The sequence below is a fragment of the Cinclus cinclus genome, chromosome 6, assembly GCF_963662255.1.
Source record: "Cinclus cinclus chromosome 6, bCinCin1.1, whole genome shotgun sequence".
NCBI classification, from domain to species: domain Eukaryota; kingdom Metazoa; phylum Chordata; class Aves; order Passeriformes; family Cinclidae; genus Cinclus; species Cinclus cinclus.
This window is the reverse complement of record NC_085051.1, coordinates 42,368,506-42,381,953: the sequence shown is the minus strand read 5'-3', so window position 1 is coordinate 42,381,953 and position 13,448 is coordinate 42,368,506. Positions and strand designations below refer to the sequence as shown.

Sequence of the window (13,448 nt, the reverse complement as noted above, 5' to 3'; positions counted from 1 at the left end):
CATCTACTGTAGCTCCTCAAAAAATCATGTGAGAAGAGGACTAAGTATTGGATTAAAAAGGTGAAACAAAGAAAAGAGCAAATGAACAAAAAAATCCCATCAGCATGGGGCTGAAGAGGATACTTGTAGTTGTAAAAGTATTAATGGCTCTACCAGAGGAAACTTCTTTCTGTTTTTTCTTTACAAGCTTTTAACCAAAAGTTAGTTAACCTTAGTAGACTAGTGGATGTAAATAGCTATCATAGGGGAGTACTAAAGTTCTTGAAGCTCAGTTGTTTTAATAACATTTAAGGCTGAATCATATTTTTTTTGGGGCAGGGAACTTTAGTTTCAAAAACCTAAATCCATAAAACACTTATTTTCTGTCTTTCTTATCTCCTTGTCTTACATACCAGTAGATGAAGTCAGTTATAGGTGTTCACTTATGTTACCAAGAAAACAACAAAAGATATTTAAGCACTATACATGTACTTCAGGTAGGTGGGAGAAAAATATTACAGAAATGTGCCCTTTCTTGGGAGGCATCAAATCACACACCTTCCTATAAAAGAAAAAAAGGAGAAAGAAAAAAAATCACCATGAGAAAAAGCCTATCAATAACAGAAGTCTGTGTTGCTGTGTCACCTTCCATGTCACATGAAAATATTTCTTCCAAAATTTGGAAGTATGTCATAAGAGCATTCAGAAACATACTGAGTTTTTTCTTTCTCCTTTTCAAAGCAATACAAAGTTCCACCCTTGCTCTCTGTCTCTCTTTTTTTCTCCTCTCTCTTAAGGGAGAAAAAAAAAAGTTTTGAGAATTTCATTTTTTCTATTCACTGCAGTCCTGGCCAAAGTAAAGCCCTCTTTTACATTGACGTCAAGATCTTTACTAAGATTAGGGTTTCATTTCTCTATTGCAGCAATTAGCTAGGGAATGTATAAAAGGCTTCAGGGAAGCAAGCTAGGACTCCAGAGGGGAGAGCACTTTGCACCATAGGCAGATAGCAAAGAGAGTTCGAGAGGAGGAAGGCAGGAATACAGAGACGCGGAGTAGGAGGGGGGGACGGGGGAGGCAGAGAGGGAAAGAGAGGGAGGGAAGCAGGGAGGAAGGAACAGAAAGTTTATGTACATAAACTTTTTTTTTTTTAAAGTATTGTTGCACCTAGTAGCTAGTTTTACTGATACAGAAATGAGTTAAATATCCGAGAAACAATGGGATAGTGCAGAAAAGTTAACAATTAACAGTCTCAGCTTAAATTTTGTAACTGCAGGGAACTGGAAACAGAGCTGCCTCTCTCTTCAGCAAAATCAGGTCTCCTGGTAAAGAGAAGAATTTTTGCTAACATCTAAGTTTCTGAAAAAGAAGCAGCTTGCAGTTGAATGAATATCGTGCAGTTATGGTTTTAACCAGCCTGCTCATACTTAACTATCTCTGCTCATTTTAAACAGAGCAGCTGTGAAAGGGGTAATGAGGCTTTTGAAATGCCTTTTGCTTTACTCTTTTAAATGAGGGTACAGAGCAATAAAGACAGCTGAAGGTATCCGGCTGAAGAGAAGCAGCAAGGAAGATGGGTCTGCTAAGTGTGGATTTGTTGATCACGCTTCAGATCTTGCCGGTCTTTTTCTCCAATTGCCTCTTTCTTGCGCTCTATGACTCTGTGATTCTCCTGAAGCACATGGTTCTGTTTCTGAGCCGCTCTAAGTCTGGGCGCGGTGAGTGGCGGAGGATGCTGACCTCGGAGGGGCTGCGCTGCGTCTGGAACAGCTTCCTCCTGGACGCCTACAAGCAGGTGAGTGCCGGGGATGGGGACTGTGAGGCTGGGCTGGGTGAGCTTGGGATGAGCATCCCGCTTGTCAGCGGAGAAGGGAAGGGAATGACTGTGTGGTGCAAACGATCCCCTATCTCATGTTAAGTTTGACGGGAGAAGTAAAAGCTGAAAGAAGAGGTCCTTCTAAGTTAAGGTTAAGGATTGACGAAATTCTGGAGCCGCTGACTACCTGCGTTAACTCTCTGCAGCCTTGGCCGTGTCACTTAGTTTAGGCGTGCCTCAGTTTCCCCAACAGTATGGATAATAATCTTCATGGTTTTAAAGTACTTTAAGATCCTCGTTTTAAAGTAATGCAAAATACTCTAGATGTTTTCACAGCTGTAGGTTATTATTGCCATGTGAGATCCTCAGATATTATAATAAAAAGACTGTATCTTCAGGTAGAGCTCTACATAGATGTTAGCTATGTAACTAGAGTTGTTTTACCTAGAGTAAAGTATAGAAATGAACCATTGCCATTACACTGGAATTTTCTATTACTCATATGTTAACTTGAAGTATATTGGAGGAAGTATCCAAGTGATAGTAGAACTGTGAACAAATTGAAAAAGTTACCTTTTTCCTTCATGAAAGTGGTGACAGAGGGACATGTCAGAGATTAAAAATGAACTTGACTAGCTGTCGGACAGCTGCCTGGTGATTTAAGTTAATAAAGCTAGTAACAGTTATGCAACATGTACTTTTCCTTTTAAGATTTCTTTCAAACATTACCCAGTGGTACTGCCCAGGTCTCATGAGGTAGATAGAACTCCCTTTTATAGAATGAAAAGTTGGATCCAAAATCATGAAATTTCTTGCACAGACCACCCTGTTAGTATGTAGAACTTGATTCAGAGCTCTGTGGCTTTCAAAACAGTGCTTAGTCTGTTAATTTGTTGTCTAATTTAGACCATCTAATTTAACACACTCCATGTGATGTCATAGGGGTCCTGTCCAAATGATACTCTTCTGAAATACTTCTTTTTGTATTGCCTTTCCCCCAGTTCGCTTCCACACCTCTACAATAGACTTTGTATATGCTCTTATCTAAAAATGTGAAGAGCTGGTGATGATGGTGTTTGCTGGCTTTCTGATGTAGAATACCATCTGCTTAGCCCGAAACTCAAGCCATGGGGACATTAATTTTCAGTGTAAGACAAATATAAATAACTTTAGCTTTTGCCAAATGGGTCAACCTCTTACTGTCACCCCAGGAATCATCCAGCTGGCTACCCAAATAAAATAATGCTGAATGAAGCCCACTATTCTCCTAGCCCTTCTAGTCTTTGTTTTTATTCTCTTCATAGGCATTAAGTAAGTACATTTTACAGTGGCCTTGTTAAATGGGTCACTGAACATAATTGTTCCCATTTTACAGACAAGGCAAGGCAGGACAGTTAACACATGACTTGGTCAAGGCTCCAGTGGAAGTTGGTAGCATGACTCTGTATCAGTCAAGTTTTGAGTTCCTATATTTGCAATCTTATGTGGCCTGGGGTCTGGAGTAGTTGTGAAACTGTAAGAAACCTTATATCCATGAAATATTTTCAATCTCTTTTTTGCTTAAATTGCACACAATTATTTAAAATTAACATATTGCATGCCTTTCTGTAGTCTCCAAAGTCATGCTTTGCCTTTCTTTCAGTATCATTGATGTTAAGCAACAGGTATGGTGACTGTGCTATTTTTGGAGTTGGCAATGAAACTCATACCTTGAACTTTGGTAATTTTATTCTCTCCCTTATCATCATTAAATCATCTGGGTTCAGGTCAATCAGGCCATAAGGTTCCTAGAATGAACTCCGTGCCTCAATGAGCTCAGAAGAAAAAGGCATATAAACACAACCAAATTTTTTCAGTTTGTTCCAAGAAAGAGGAAAATGTCCATTCATGGCAGCTATCCTTAAGACAAAATGAATTGACCAAAAATTCATGGAAAGACTGTTTTACTTGATAAACTATGGGCCATAAGGACAGAAGATCATTGGAAACTCTTTACTGTCACATAAAGATAGTTAAGCATAGAAATCAAATTATAAAAGTGTCAAAATAAACTGACAAGCAATATTGGAAGAAGACTAATCACCTTCACAATAAAGGAGAATCTTTTGCTGCTCCTGCAAGGAACAAAAAGGAAGAAAGTTTCATCTGAAAAGTTGTACTAGTAGACTTGAAAAAGATTGAAACATACTCTGTTTTGTAACATATTTAAAAAGCATGAGAAATAGTGAAATATATCAAAGAATGTCCTACAAAGCTAATTTTTCCTTAAGTCACCCTTTTCTAAATCCTGAATAGAGTTACCCTGTTTTGTTGTGATCTTACTCTAAGACAATAAGTGAGAAATGAAAATGTTATGGAATCAGTGCACTATACAGCATGGCAAAATGTAGCTGATAAGGTAACCATGATTGCTTGTTGCTCCAATTTGCCAGCTGAAACCAGGTATTAGCAAATTACTTTAAAAAGTACTTAAACTCATTCCACTGAGCAATATTTATGAGAAAATCACCATTTTTCATGTAGATTAATGTAATTGCAGATGTCTGAGATAACCAGGGCCAGAGTGCCAGTTAGCAGAAGACTGGATCAAAGAAGTAACTATGCTTGGTTTTGCTGTGTTTTGTGTCACTCACACAGAATTCTCCCTAAGTACATTTCATAATATTTTCACAAAATTACTTTTACTTGATGTGAAATTTCTATTCAAAGAAAAATTTATGGGAAGCTATTCCAGAAAAACCCTGTGAGTGGATACTGCATTCTGAATTAAAGTAAATTTAACTCAAAAACATGCATTGTCCCAGAACTGATTTTTTTTTCAAGGTTAGTGTGTACAAGATATGATCTTGTAATGGTTAGAGTATATTTCAAAGAAGCTATTCTGATTTACTTTCTCATTGTCTAGAAAACATTATTAATATCCAAATTTCAACTTTTTTTCTGCTTTTTGTTGTTATTAAGTATTATTGTAGTATTAGTGTTTTTGGTGAAGGCAATTATTTAATAGGCAAGATTTTAACATCATTAGTGGGGAAACAATGCAAAGTTTGTTGTGTTGTATGTAGAGTATATTCAGTGTTCTTTTTTATTGGAACATTTTATATGACTGGTTTTCTCCACATTTTAAAATCCTACTGGAATAAAAATAATTGCTTTTTTTTTGGCTTATTTTGTTCTTTTAAATGTAAATTTTACTAATGGATAACATATTTCTTTTTACTTCCTTAGCTCTGAGTTCAATATCTGTCAGACTCAGTGTTGACATTGCCTACATTGCACCAGCTTTGTGATTTATAGACCATCCTTCTATTATTTTCCAAGAGGCAAGTGTGTCTTACATTACAAGGGGGTCTTTAGGACCAAACTAATCATCATAACAGAGAGAAATAGAGGTAGTAGTCAAGTCAGATTAACTTTCTGTAATTGGAAAAGTGCAAATGTTTGTGCAATATTATTTTCATATATGTATGTACATGTAGGTATTTAAAATTTTAAATGTTTGCCTGTATAAGATAAATGTTTGCCCGTATATATACCTCTTTGTCTCTATGTATGTGCATATATATATGTATAAAAAGGCAAAAGTACACATATGTAAGCATACATTTTCAGGAGTCAGTCCCTCTCATTTCTCCTTGTATATATGGACATATATGTGTGGATGTACGTGTACATACAAATATGAATGCAGTCATAGCTATTGATGAGAGGGAAAAACCAAGACTTTTTGGCAGGGTGTTAGTATAAGCATGATTTACACAGGCCATTTGTAAAATGCTAGTGAGGTATTTGTTTTAGCTTAAAGCATATGTACTAAATGTATTACACATCTGCAAAAATCTGAGAAAAAGCTGGAGAGATTTTGAAAAAAAAAATTAAAAGCCTTATTTTTTTGCCTGATAATGCTTTATGCTCTATGCTTTATTTAGTAATGGGATGAATCTGTTTTCTAAGATACCAAAGGTGAGAAATTGTTATCTTAAAATGCTTTTTAAATAGATTAAAAAATGGTTGTACCCTTTACAGATACCCAGTGGTAAGGCCTTGTGCTGGGAGCTTTTCCAGGGCCAGATATGAGCTCTGTGTTTCAGCAAGGCAGAGCTATCATTCATGGTCTCACGTAGAAAGCTGTAATGTTATCCTTGAGGAAATTGTCCCTCTTTTCCACCTCAGTGTAGGGCAGCTACAGGGGAGGATTAATGGCCTCTTCCTGCAGCAACCCAATATTTAGGAATGCCGCGATGTACGTCTGGGTCAGTGTGCACATATGCGTACACAGAGAGATGTGTGTAACCGTGCGTCATGGGCCTCAGAGGGTGCTGGTGTCTCAAGTGATGGATGGTGGTGGGTGTGTGTGTACTTGTACAGCTTTTTACTGTCTTTAGAATGGGCCAGCAGCAAGCTCTGGCATGACGGTCCCAGCACAGGGGAATGGCTGGCACAGGATCCCAGGTTCATGGCGTAGACCCAGCTCTGGATGTAGCAGCAAGTAGAGTGGTTCAGTAAACACCCAGTGCGATATTCCTGGGTTTTCAGGCAGGCAGTTAAATTACCTTTGGCTGCTTTTTCCTGCCTGGTAGGTAGATCATCTAAAATAAATCTGCATGCAAAGCAAAACAGTCCCAAATCTTACGTGTTAAAAGCATGATGCACAATATTATCACAAAGATATATGCAAAAGTAATATAAAAGTATGATCCTCTACCTTCTCTTTGGCTGTCCAGTAAATCTTTTCTTGTTGAAGAAATGTTTTAAAGGTTGAAACAAAGACACAAACTTCATACTTGCTATTTGTATTTATTTTGTCTGGCAAGGTAAAGAAGTGTCTCTCTCTTCATTTGATAGTGATAAAGGGAATTTGTGAAAGTCTGTTGTATAATTTCAGGGTTTAAAACTAGACATTGTGTGGTATTAAAAATATTTTATTGGTTTCAAAAAGTTCAACTTTAGCAGAGCTGTTTTCATTGACATTTGCAAATGAAAACAATCTTGAAAGAAGCGAGAAAAACAAAACTGAACCGAACCACAATTAAAACTTCTCCTGCAAAGATTGGAGCATAAATTCAAGAGGATTTGGTCTTGACATTGTAATAGTTACTAAAACTTTCTCGTTATTAATATATAATCATGTTGGTTGTAGTGGTGTTGGAGGATCAGCCTAGGCCAGGGACCCTTTGTGCTAGGCAGTGTCCCAACAAGAGGGGCAGAGTGTTGGTCCCATGGAACTTAAGAGTTCAAGCATTCAAAGAGTAGGAAGAGGAATATGAGGACTTTGATCCCACATGGGCTCTTATCCCATTTCATTTTACGGATCTAAATTCACTTTTGCCACACCTCTTTGCACTGTTCCATTTTCACCCTTATGTGTGAAAAACTGACTGTAAGGAGTGCTTGCCTTGTTGACAAAGCCTTGTAAAAACCCCCTTTTGCTGTGATAGACACAAAAAATTAGCTAATGGGCACTATTCAGGAAGAGGATCACACATGGTTCTTGACTGCTGGTTCTATCTCTCTGTCAAAACCACCACTGTGTATTCATACTCATAAAGCTGAGTAAAAAAAGAAGTAAATTCCATCATCCAAATTCCCTTCATGTGCTGAGTAACAAAATCTGGGGAGCTTCTCTGTCACGTGTAGGTAGATCCCAGTGGCCATGGTGTACCAGGCCATGCTCCCAACTTGAGGGAAACATAAAGCCCTTAAGAAGCTTGGTCTTGGCTCCCCAATAGCAGGAACTAAAATTAACTGTAAGAGTGCAAGGCAAAAGGCTCCTTTATGCTTTCCTTGTGCCATGCATACTCATTTGCGGGACTGGTGGCTTTTAAATGGAGAGAGCAGCATTTGACTAGTTATTTTTATCTGGACTGTGCCTGGTTTGTTTGTCTCCCACTTCCCTTCGTCAGCTCCACATATCTGATCCTAAATAAATGACTCTGGGAAAGCCTGAGCCGTTTCTAGTCTGCTCTCCAATTTGAGTAACTCAAGTTGCCACCCTCCCAAGACAAATGAAGAACTTCTGCACCTTTACTCTACTCCAGGCAAGGGTCTTCTGTGATTTTTGTCAACTGCACAACTCTGGATCATGAAATAAAGAAAACAAAAGTAATTGTAGAATTTGCCAGTCAGAGTCAAATTATGATTTGGATGAAGCTATGCCTAGCTGAATAGGATCATATCAAAGCAGAGAATTCTAAAGAATTCTAAAGAATTCTAAAGAATGGTAGAGTCACTGCACTCCTGTCCCAAACTCAACATGTCCATATTCAAATGAGTAATATCATAAACTGTTAATTGTCTGGAAGCACCTATTTTTTAGGGGGTTGACACAGCTTGATGAGTCTGCTAAATTGAATGAAAGTCCCTGATGCAGGGAATTAAAGCTGTATTCCTGTGCACAGGATCCCAGGAAGGTTATGCTGAATTTGATAAAAGCAAAACAGGAAAAAAAGAAAAGGTAAATGAGGAGACAATGTTTTATCTGTGGGGCTTTACCTAGTCCTTGTGGAAAATGCACCACAAACTTTGCAGTATGTGCTATTTCTAGCCTGTGGTTTATGAATAGGGCTTTCTCTCCTGCTTCTAAGTCTCCTTCATTTTGCAGGCTGTGTGCTAAAGCATCAGCAATCTTGTTCCCTTTTCACTCTGCATGCCGACTGAGAACAGGCTGTCAGGCAAACACAAAATTCTCACAAATGATGCGAGTCAGTGCTTTGGTGCTGCTGCTTGCCCCTGCTGATGGCTGGGCTGGCTTGCAGATTTAGCTGGCCTGCCTTGCGTGTCCCACGCAGGCTGTGTGGGAGGGGATGCCTTCGTGCTGCTCAGTTTCTACCTCATTCAGAAGGCTGGCACCCAATGGCCAAATATTCACGCACAAAAGTACGTGATTATGGAAATGATGGATTGCGTGTGAGGGGAGTTCTGCTGGTTTGTTTCTCAGAATTTACATTTTGCCTGCCTTTGTGTAAAATTTCAAAAGCAGTTTGGCTGCATACATGAGTGTTTTTGTTTGTTTTCTCATTTGATTTTCTTTTCCAAGAGCTATTTTTTCTTTCAACAAATAACAACAAAGATGGCCAAGGCCTACAATGCAGATGATCAGCAAGGGTGATATTGTCATCCTGTGTCAATCGGTTCAGAGTCTGGTGAAATAAACGGTCCCTTGGGAATGTCAGTGCTTCATCAAGACCAATTAGTGGATCTGCCGCTGCTGCTTATGTTTAAGCATTAACGACTGGGCAGGGCTGCTTTTTGGAGTGCCTGACACTGGCATGGAACAAGGCACCGACCTAATTACTTCTCTACAAGAGCAGAAAATGCCTCGTGAATGCCTGCTTGGCAAGGATGTCTCATTAAGGGGAAAAGCCCAACACAAGCACTCCTAGAAACAAAAATTGAAATGATAGGTAACCTGCGGCCATGAGACTTCCTTCATGGCTGTGGGAAATGAAGAGAAGCTGCTGTAAGGTGATGTATAGCTGTACAGATGGATAAAAGCTTTGTACTTTGTTTCCTAACTCCATATATTTTTATAGTCCATAAGGAGTATGAGAGACAGAATGCAAACTGGCATTGTTGAAGAACTGAAAATATGTTGTCTTTGGTGTCAATGTTAAATGGGACTTGAAGGGCATTCTTATGTTGGTGTCTCTTGGAAGTTGTTTTATTAGTCTGTTTCTTGAGGGTTTGCAAACTAGGAAATTAAAGGGTTTGGTAGACCTGAGTGAGGAATTGGTAATGAAAAGCTTATGATATATAGCCTCTCTTTCTGCTTAAAATGATCAAGAAGCAAACTGTGGTTTCTCAGTTCAAGAGTGGGGGCTATATATTTTAAGTCATTATAGTTTTGTTAAAATAAAACCTGAGGAGTAAGGAGAAACAGCTGCTTAGATGTTTCTTTGGTTCTAAGAAGCTCTATTCATTCCTGACCTATAGGTGCTTCTTCCTTACCTTTATTTTTCTTCTCCTCTGAAGTGTGAAAGCAAATATAAGAAATACAAAATGAATTGTATTATTGTGATTTGTGAGGTAAATGACATGTTATTACTTCTTTTCTTTGACTGGATGAGCACATACTCTTAAATACTGGAGTCCATTATTCATCCAGGGGGTTGGGTGAAGCACAAATACTTACATGTCAGGCTTTCCCCCAAAGGCACATTTTGATCAAGCTAGCTCTGAAAAATCATGTAAGATAGTTCAAGAACAGTTAAGCTTTCTAGGAAAAGAGGGATCTAGTGTTTGTGTAGATATGCATATGTTGTGTTTCTTAAGGTCTCCCTTTTTTTGCTAGTCACCAATTTATCAATAGTCATTTATCATTTATCATTATTAAATGGCTGAATTGTTTAGTTGGCTTCTGGATTGAATGCAGCTCTCAGGGCGATTATATGGATGCCACATGATCTTGATCTCTGTATTTCTTTGTACAAGTGCAGCCCTTTACCTTACTCCTGCTTTACCTATCTTGCATCACAGAATGGCAGAGAGAGATGATCAAGAGCTGAACGGAAGACTACCTGCTAAGGTGTAGGTGGCCTTAAATGCTGTTGAGATGCTTGATGCTGCTTCTTAAATGCAAGAGCCTGAGTCTCTGAGCTTGCCTCTCCAGGCACATCATTTCTTCTCAAGAATTGGGATATAGTTATTTTCTTTCTTTGAGTTCAGTGGACAGCACACTCAAACATCAGGTCCTGAACTCAGCTGTTTCAAGCCTCTTGTTTTCAAAGGCAAAGCACAAGTTGTTTTTTTTTAAGTGTTACCACTGCTCTAGCAGATAGCAATGCTGCAGATGCAGGTTTACAGGGGTGGGGGCAAAAGAAGTTTTGCTTTCCCAGAGCATCATTGTTTCTCTTGACTGTGGTTCAGCTGCATATCCTCTGCTTCCAGTGGCATGATCACTACACACTTGTAAGATTTGTGGGTCTCAGGTCATCCTTCTTCCTGTGATTCTCTTCCTTGCTGATCTCTGAGTGAGAATAGTGGCATGGTTGTGTTTCAATTTTCCCTATTGAAAAGAGTCAAAATAATGCTCATAATCATGTGCCAACATGCTGTGAGACATTTTCATATAGCCATGAAGTCTGGAAGCATTAATGGCTGTGTCTCACAAACTTTTCTTTGGTTATACTCTTGCTTCTATTCTGGTGAAATAGTGCGGAGTCATGAATAACTGTAGTTTTGTTCAAGATAGTCAGGTTTCTGAGGGAGAAATGGAGGATCCAGTATCAGCAATCTACTTGCCTTTGGATCTATGTTCAGCAGCAACTGCATGAGTTCAGTATTCAGCTATTCACTCTGGTTCTTACTGCATCTGACTCTTATATTGCATCTGATACCCTATAATGCAATGTAAAATAGAAGTGCACCAAAAATCAGATATTTATTCAATTTTTACATGGGTCTCATGTAGTGTTAACTTCTATAGGCTTTAATTGCAGTGTAGCTTCAAGTGTAGAAAGAAATACATAAAATGTAAAAGACTTCAGAATTTGGCCCTGCATTTTTCCTTCAAAGCAATAATTCTGAACATGATCAAATAGTCAGGGGACAGAGATAGAAAGAGTCAAGAAAATACAGAAGGATAATTGCATATCTGTACAAGAGGTTGATGTTAAAGGCAGAGGGAATTGCTGTGGCAGAGCTCATTAAAAATTAATTCCATTATGCAATAACACTTTGTGGTTCTATAGTAGTTATCAGCTAAGGATCTTGGAGCCCTCTGCAGGCTCCACCTTATTCTGGCATGCCCTTCTGTGAGTTGCTGTTATTCTGTCTTTATTTCTATGGACATGAAAACAGAAAAGGTCAGGCAAAATGACCTTTCCACCACTGCCTGTTGGTTCTGAGCTAGATTTGAAGTTGGATCTGAGAAGAGCTAATTTTGCTTCATCATACTTCAGCCATTATATAAACTTTCCCCTTTTCCTGCTGTTTTTTCCCCACAATCATCTTGTAAAGAAACATTGGAGTAGAAGGTGATGTGTCAGTCAGTCAGTGATGAAATTACTGCAAAGGGATTAGAAGAAATTTTGGAGAGCACAATCCTGGATGATTCACTTTCAAAGCCGTGTATATATTAAGTGGGCATCTGCAGAAATTTCTTGTGTTTGATACTCTTGAGTATTTTCATTCTTGGACTGCAGTATGGAAGAGAATATACAAATCTGAAAATCTCTCAAAATTGAGAGGCTCTGTGTGTTGTGAAGATCAGAAATATTATGCAGAATGATTTTTGAGAATTGGAAAATGGTTGTGGGCTGAAAAGGTACCTAGGCTAACACCTTACTGGCTAATCCTTAATGAATAAGCTACTGTTTTTCCAAAACAGTCATGGTGTTTCATAGAAAGCAAACAACTAGAATATATAAAGAGGTGTAGTCTGTGAGCTACTGCATTACACAAAATAATTGTCTGATTAAACTGAAAATTGGTGAAAACACTGCTGAAGTTTTGAATAGTAAGATTCAAGGATGATGTGAACCAAGTGGAGAGACCTCATGGAAAATGCTGGCGGAAGAAGCCTTATGTATCACAGAGGAAACATAGAAGAAATTTAAGGTAGTCTGTCTGAGCAAATACAAGTCTACAAATACATAACGATGGACAGGATCAAGTATGTAGTGGACAGGGAAGGCCTTTTATCAAATTTTCTAACATTTATGAAGTAGCATATTTGTCAGAAATACCACATTTTCCTGAACTGTGAGTGCAGGTGGACAAGATGACCATTTTGAAGCTGCTACTTTTGATGATTTGCTCTGTCCCTATGTGACTCGGGTGTACTCTGAACAGATGACTGTTTGAGGAGAGTAGTCATAAGGATACTGCGCAAAAAAGTCACACTAACTTGCTATGTTTTAATTTGTTCTGCATCAGGTCAAACTGGGAGGAGAAGCCCCAAACTCCAGTGTAATCCACATAGCCAAGGGCAGTGATGGCAGCAGTGGCAGCTGGAAGAATGTTGGTGGCAAGTGTGGAACCAAATGCCACCTTCTGGATTTTGCCAACTCAGAGCGGCCACTGGTGGTCAACTTTGGTTCAGCTACCTGACCACCGTTCACAAGCCAGCTGTCAGCCTTCAGCAAGCTGGTGGAGGAGTTCTCTGGTGTGGCTGACTTTCTGTTGGTCTACATTGATGAAGCTCACCCATCAGATGGCTGGGCTGCTCCTGGAATCTCTCCCTCCTCATTCGAAGTTAAGAAACACAGAAGCCAGGAAGAGAGATGTGCAGCTGCTCACCAGCTCCTAGAGCACTTTTCCTTGCCACCTCAGTGCCAAGTGGTGGCTGACTGCATGGACAACAATGCCAATGTGGCCTACGGGGTTTCATTTGAGCGAGTATGCATTGTGCAGAGACAAAAAATTGCCTACCTGGGGGGAAAAGGCCCCTTTTTCTACAACCTTCAAGAGGTCCGGCTTTGGCTGGAACAAAACTTCAGCAAAAGATGAAATCCATTCTCCACAGGAGTTATGTCAACAGATGTGTCCCTTTAAGGTGATGCAAAAGGGAAAAAAACATGGAAAACATATGCTAGTTTGAATAAAATCTTTCAGATGATTTCAGGAGAACACATTTGATAACAGTGTCAAATGAATGTTAACTAGGAAAAGAAAACAAAAATCTAGCTCCACAGAAACATTGTCAAGTGAAAAAAA

The 13,448-nt window shown here is 39.0% G+C and overlaps 1 protein-coding gene across 1 annotated transcript; it reads left to right on the top strand.

The window, feature by feature from the left end:
• The first annotated feature begins 1,550 nt into the window (after positions 1-1,550).
• On the top strand, positions 1,551-13,241 carry DIO2 (iodothyronine deiodinase 2). Its single transcript, XM_062495166.1, has 2 exons — positions 1,551-1,772; positions 12,669-13,241. Exons 1-2 carry the CDS (start codon positions 1,551-1,553, stop codon positions 13,239-13,241), a joined length of 795 nt encoding a protein of 264 aa, XP_062351150.1.
• Positions 13,242-13,448: the final 207 nt, after the last annotated feature.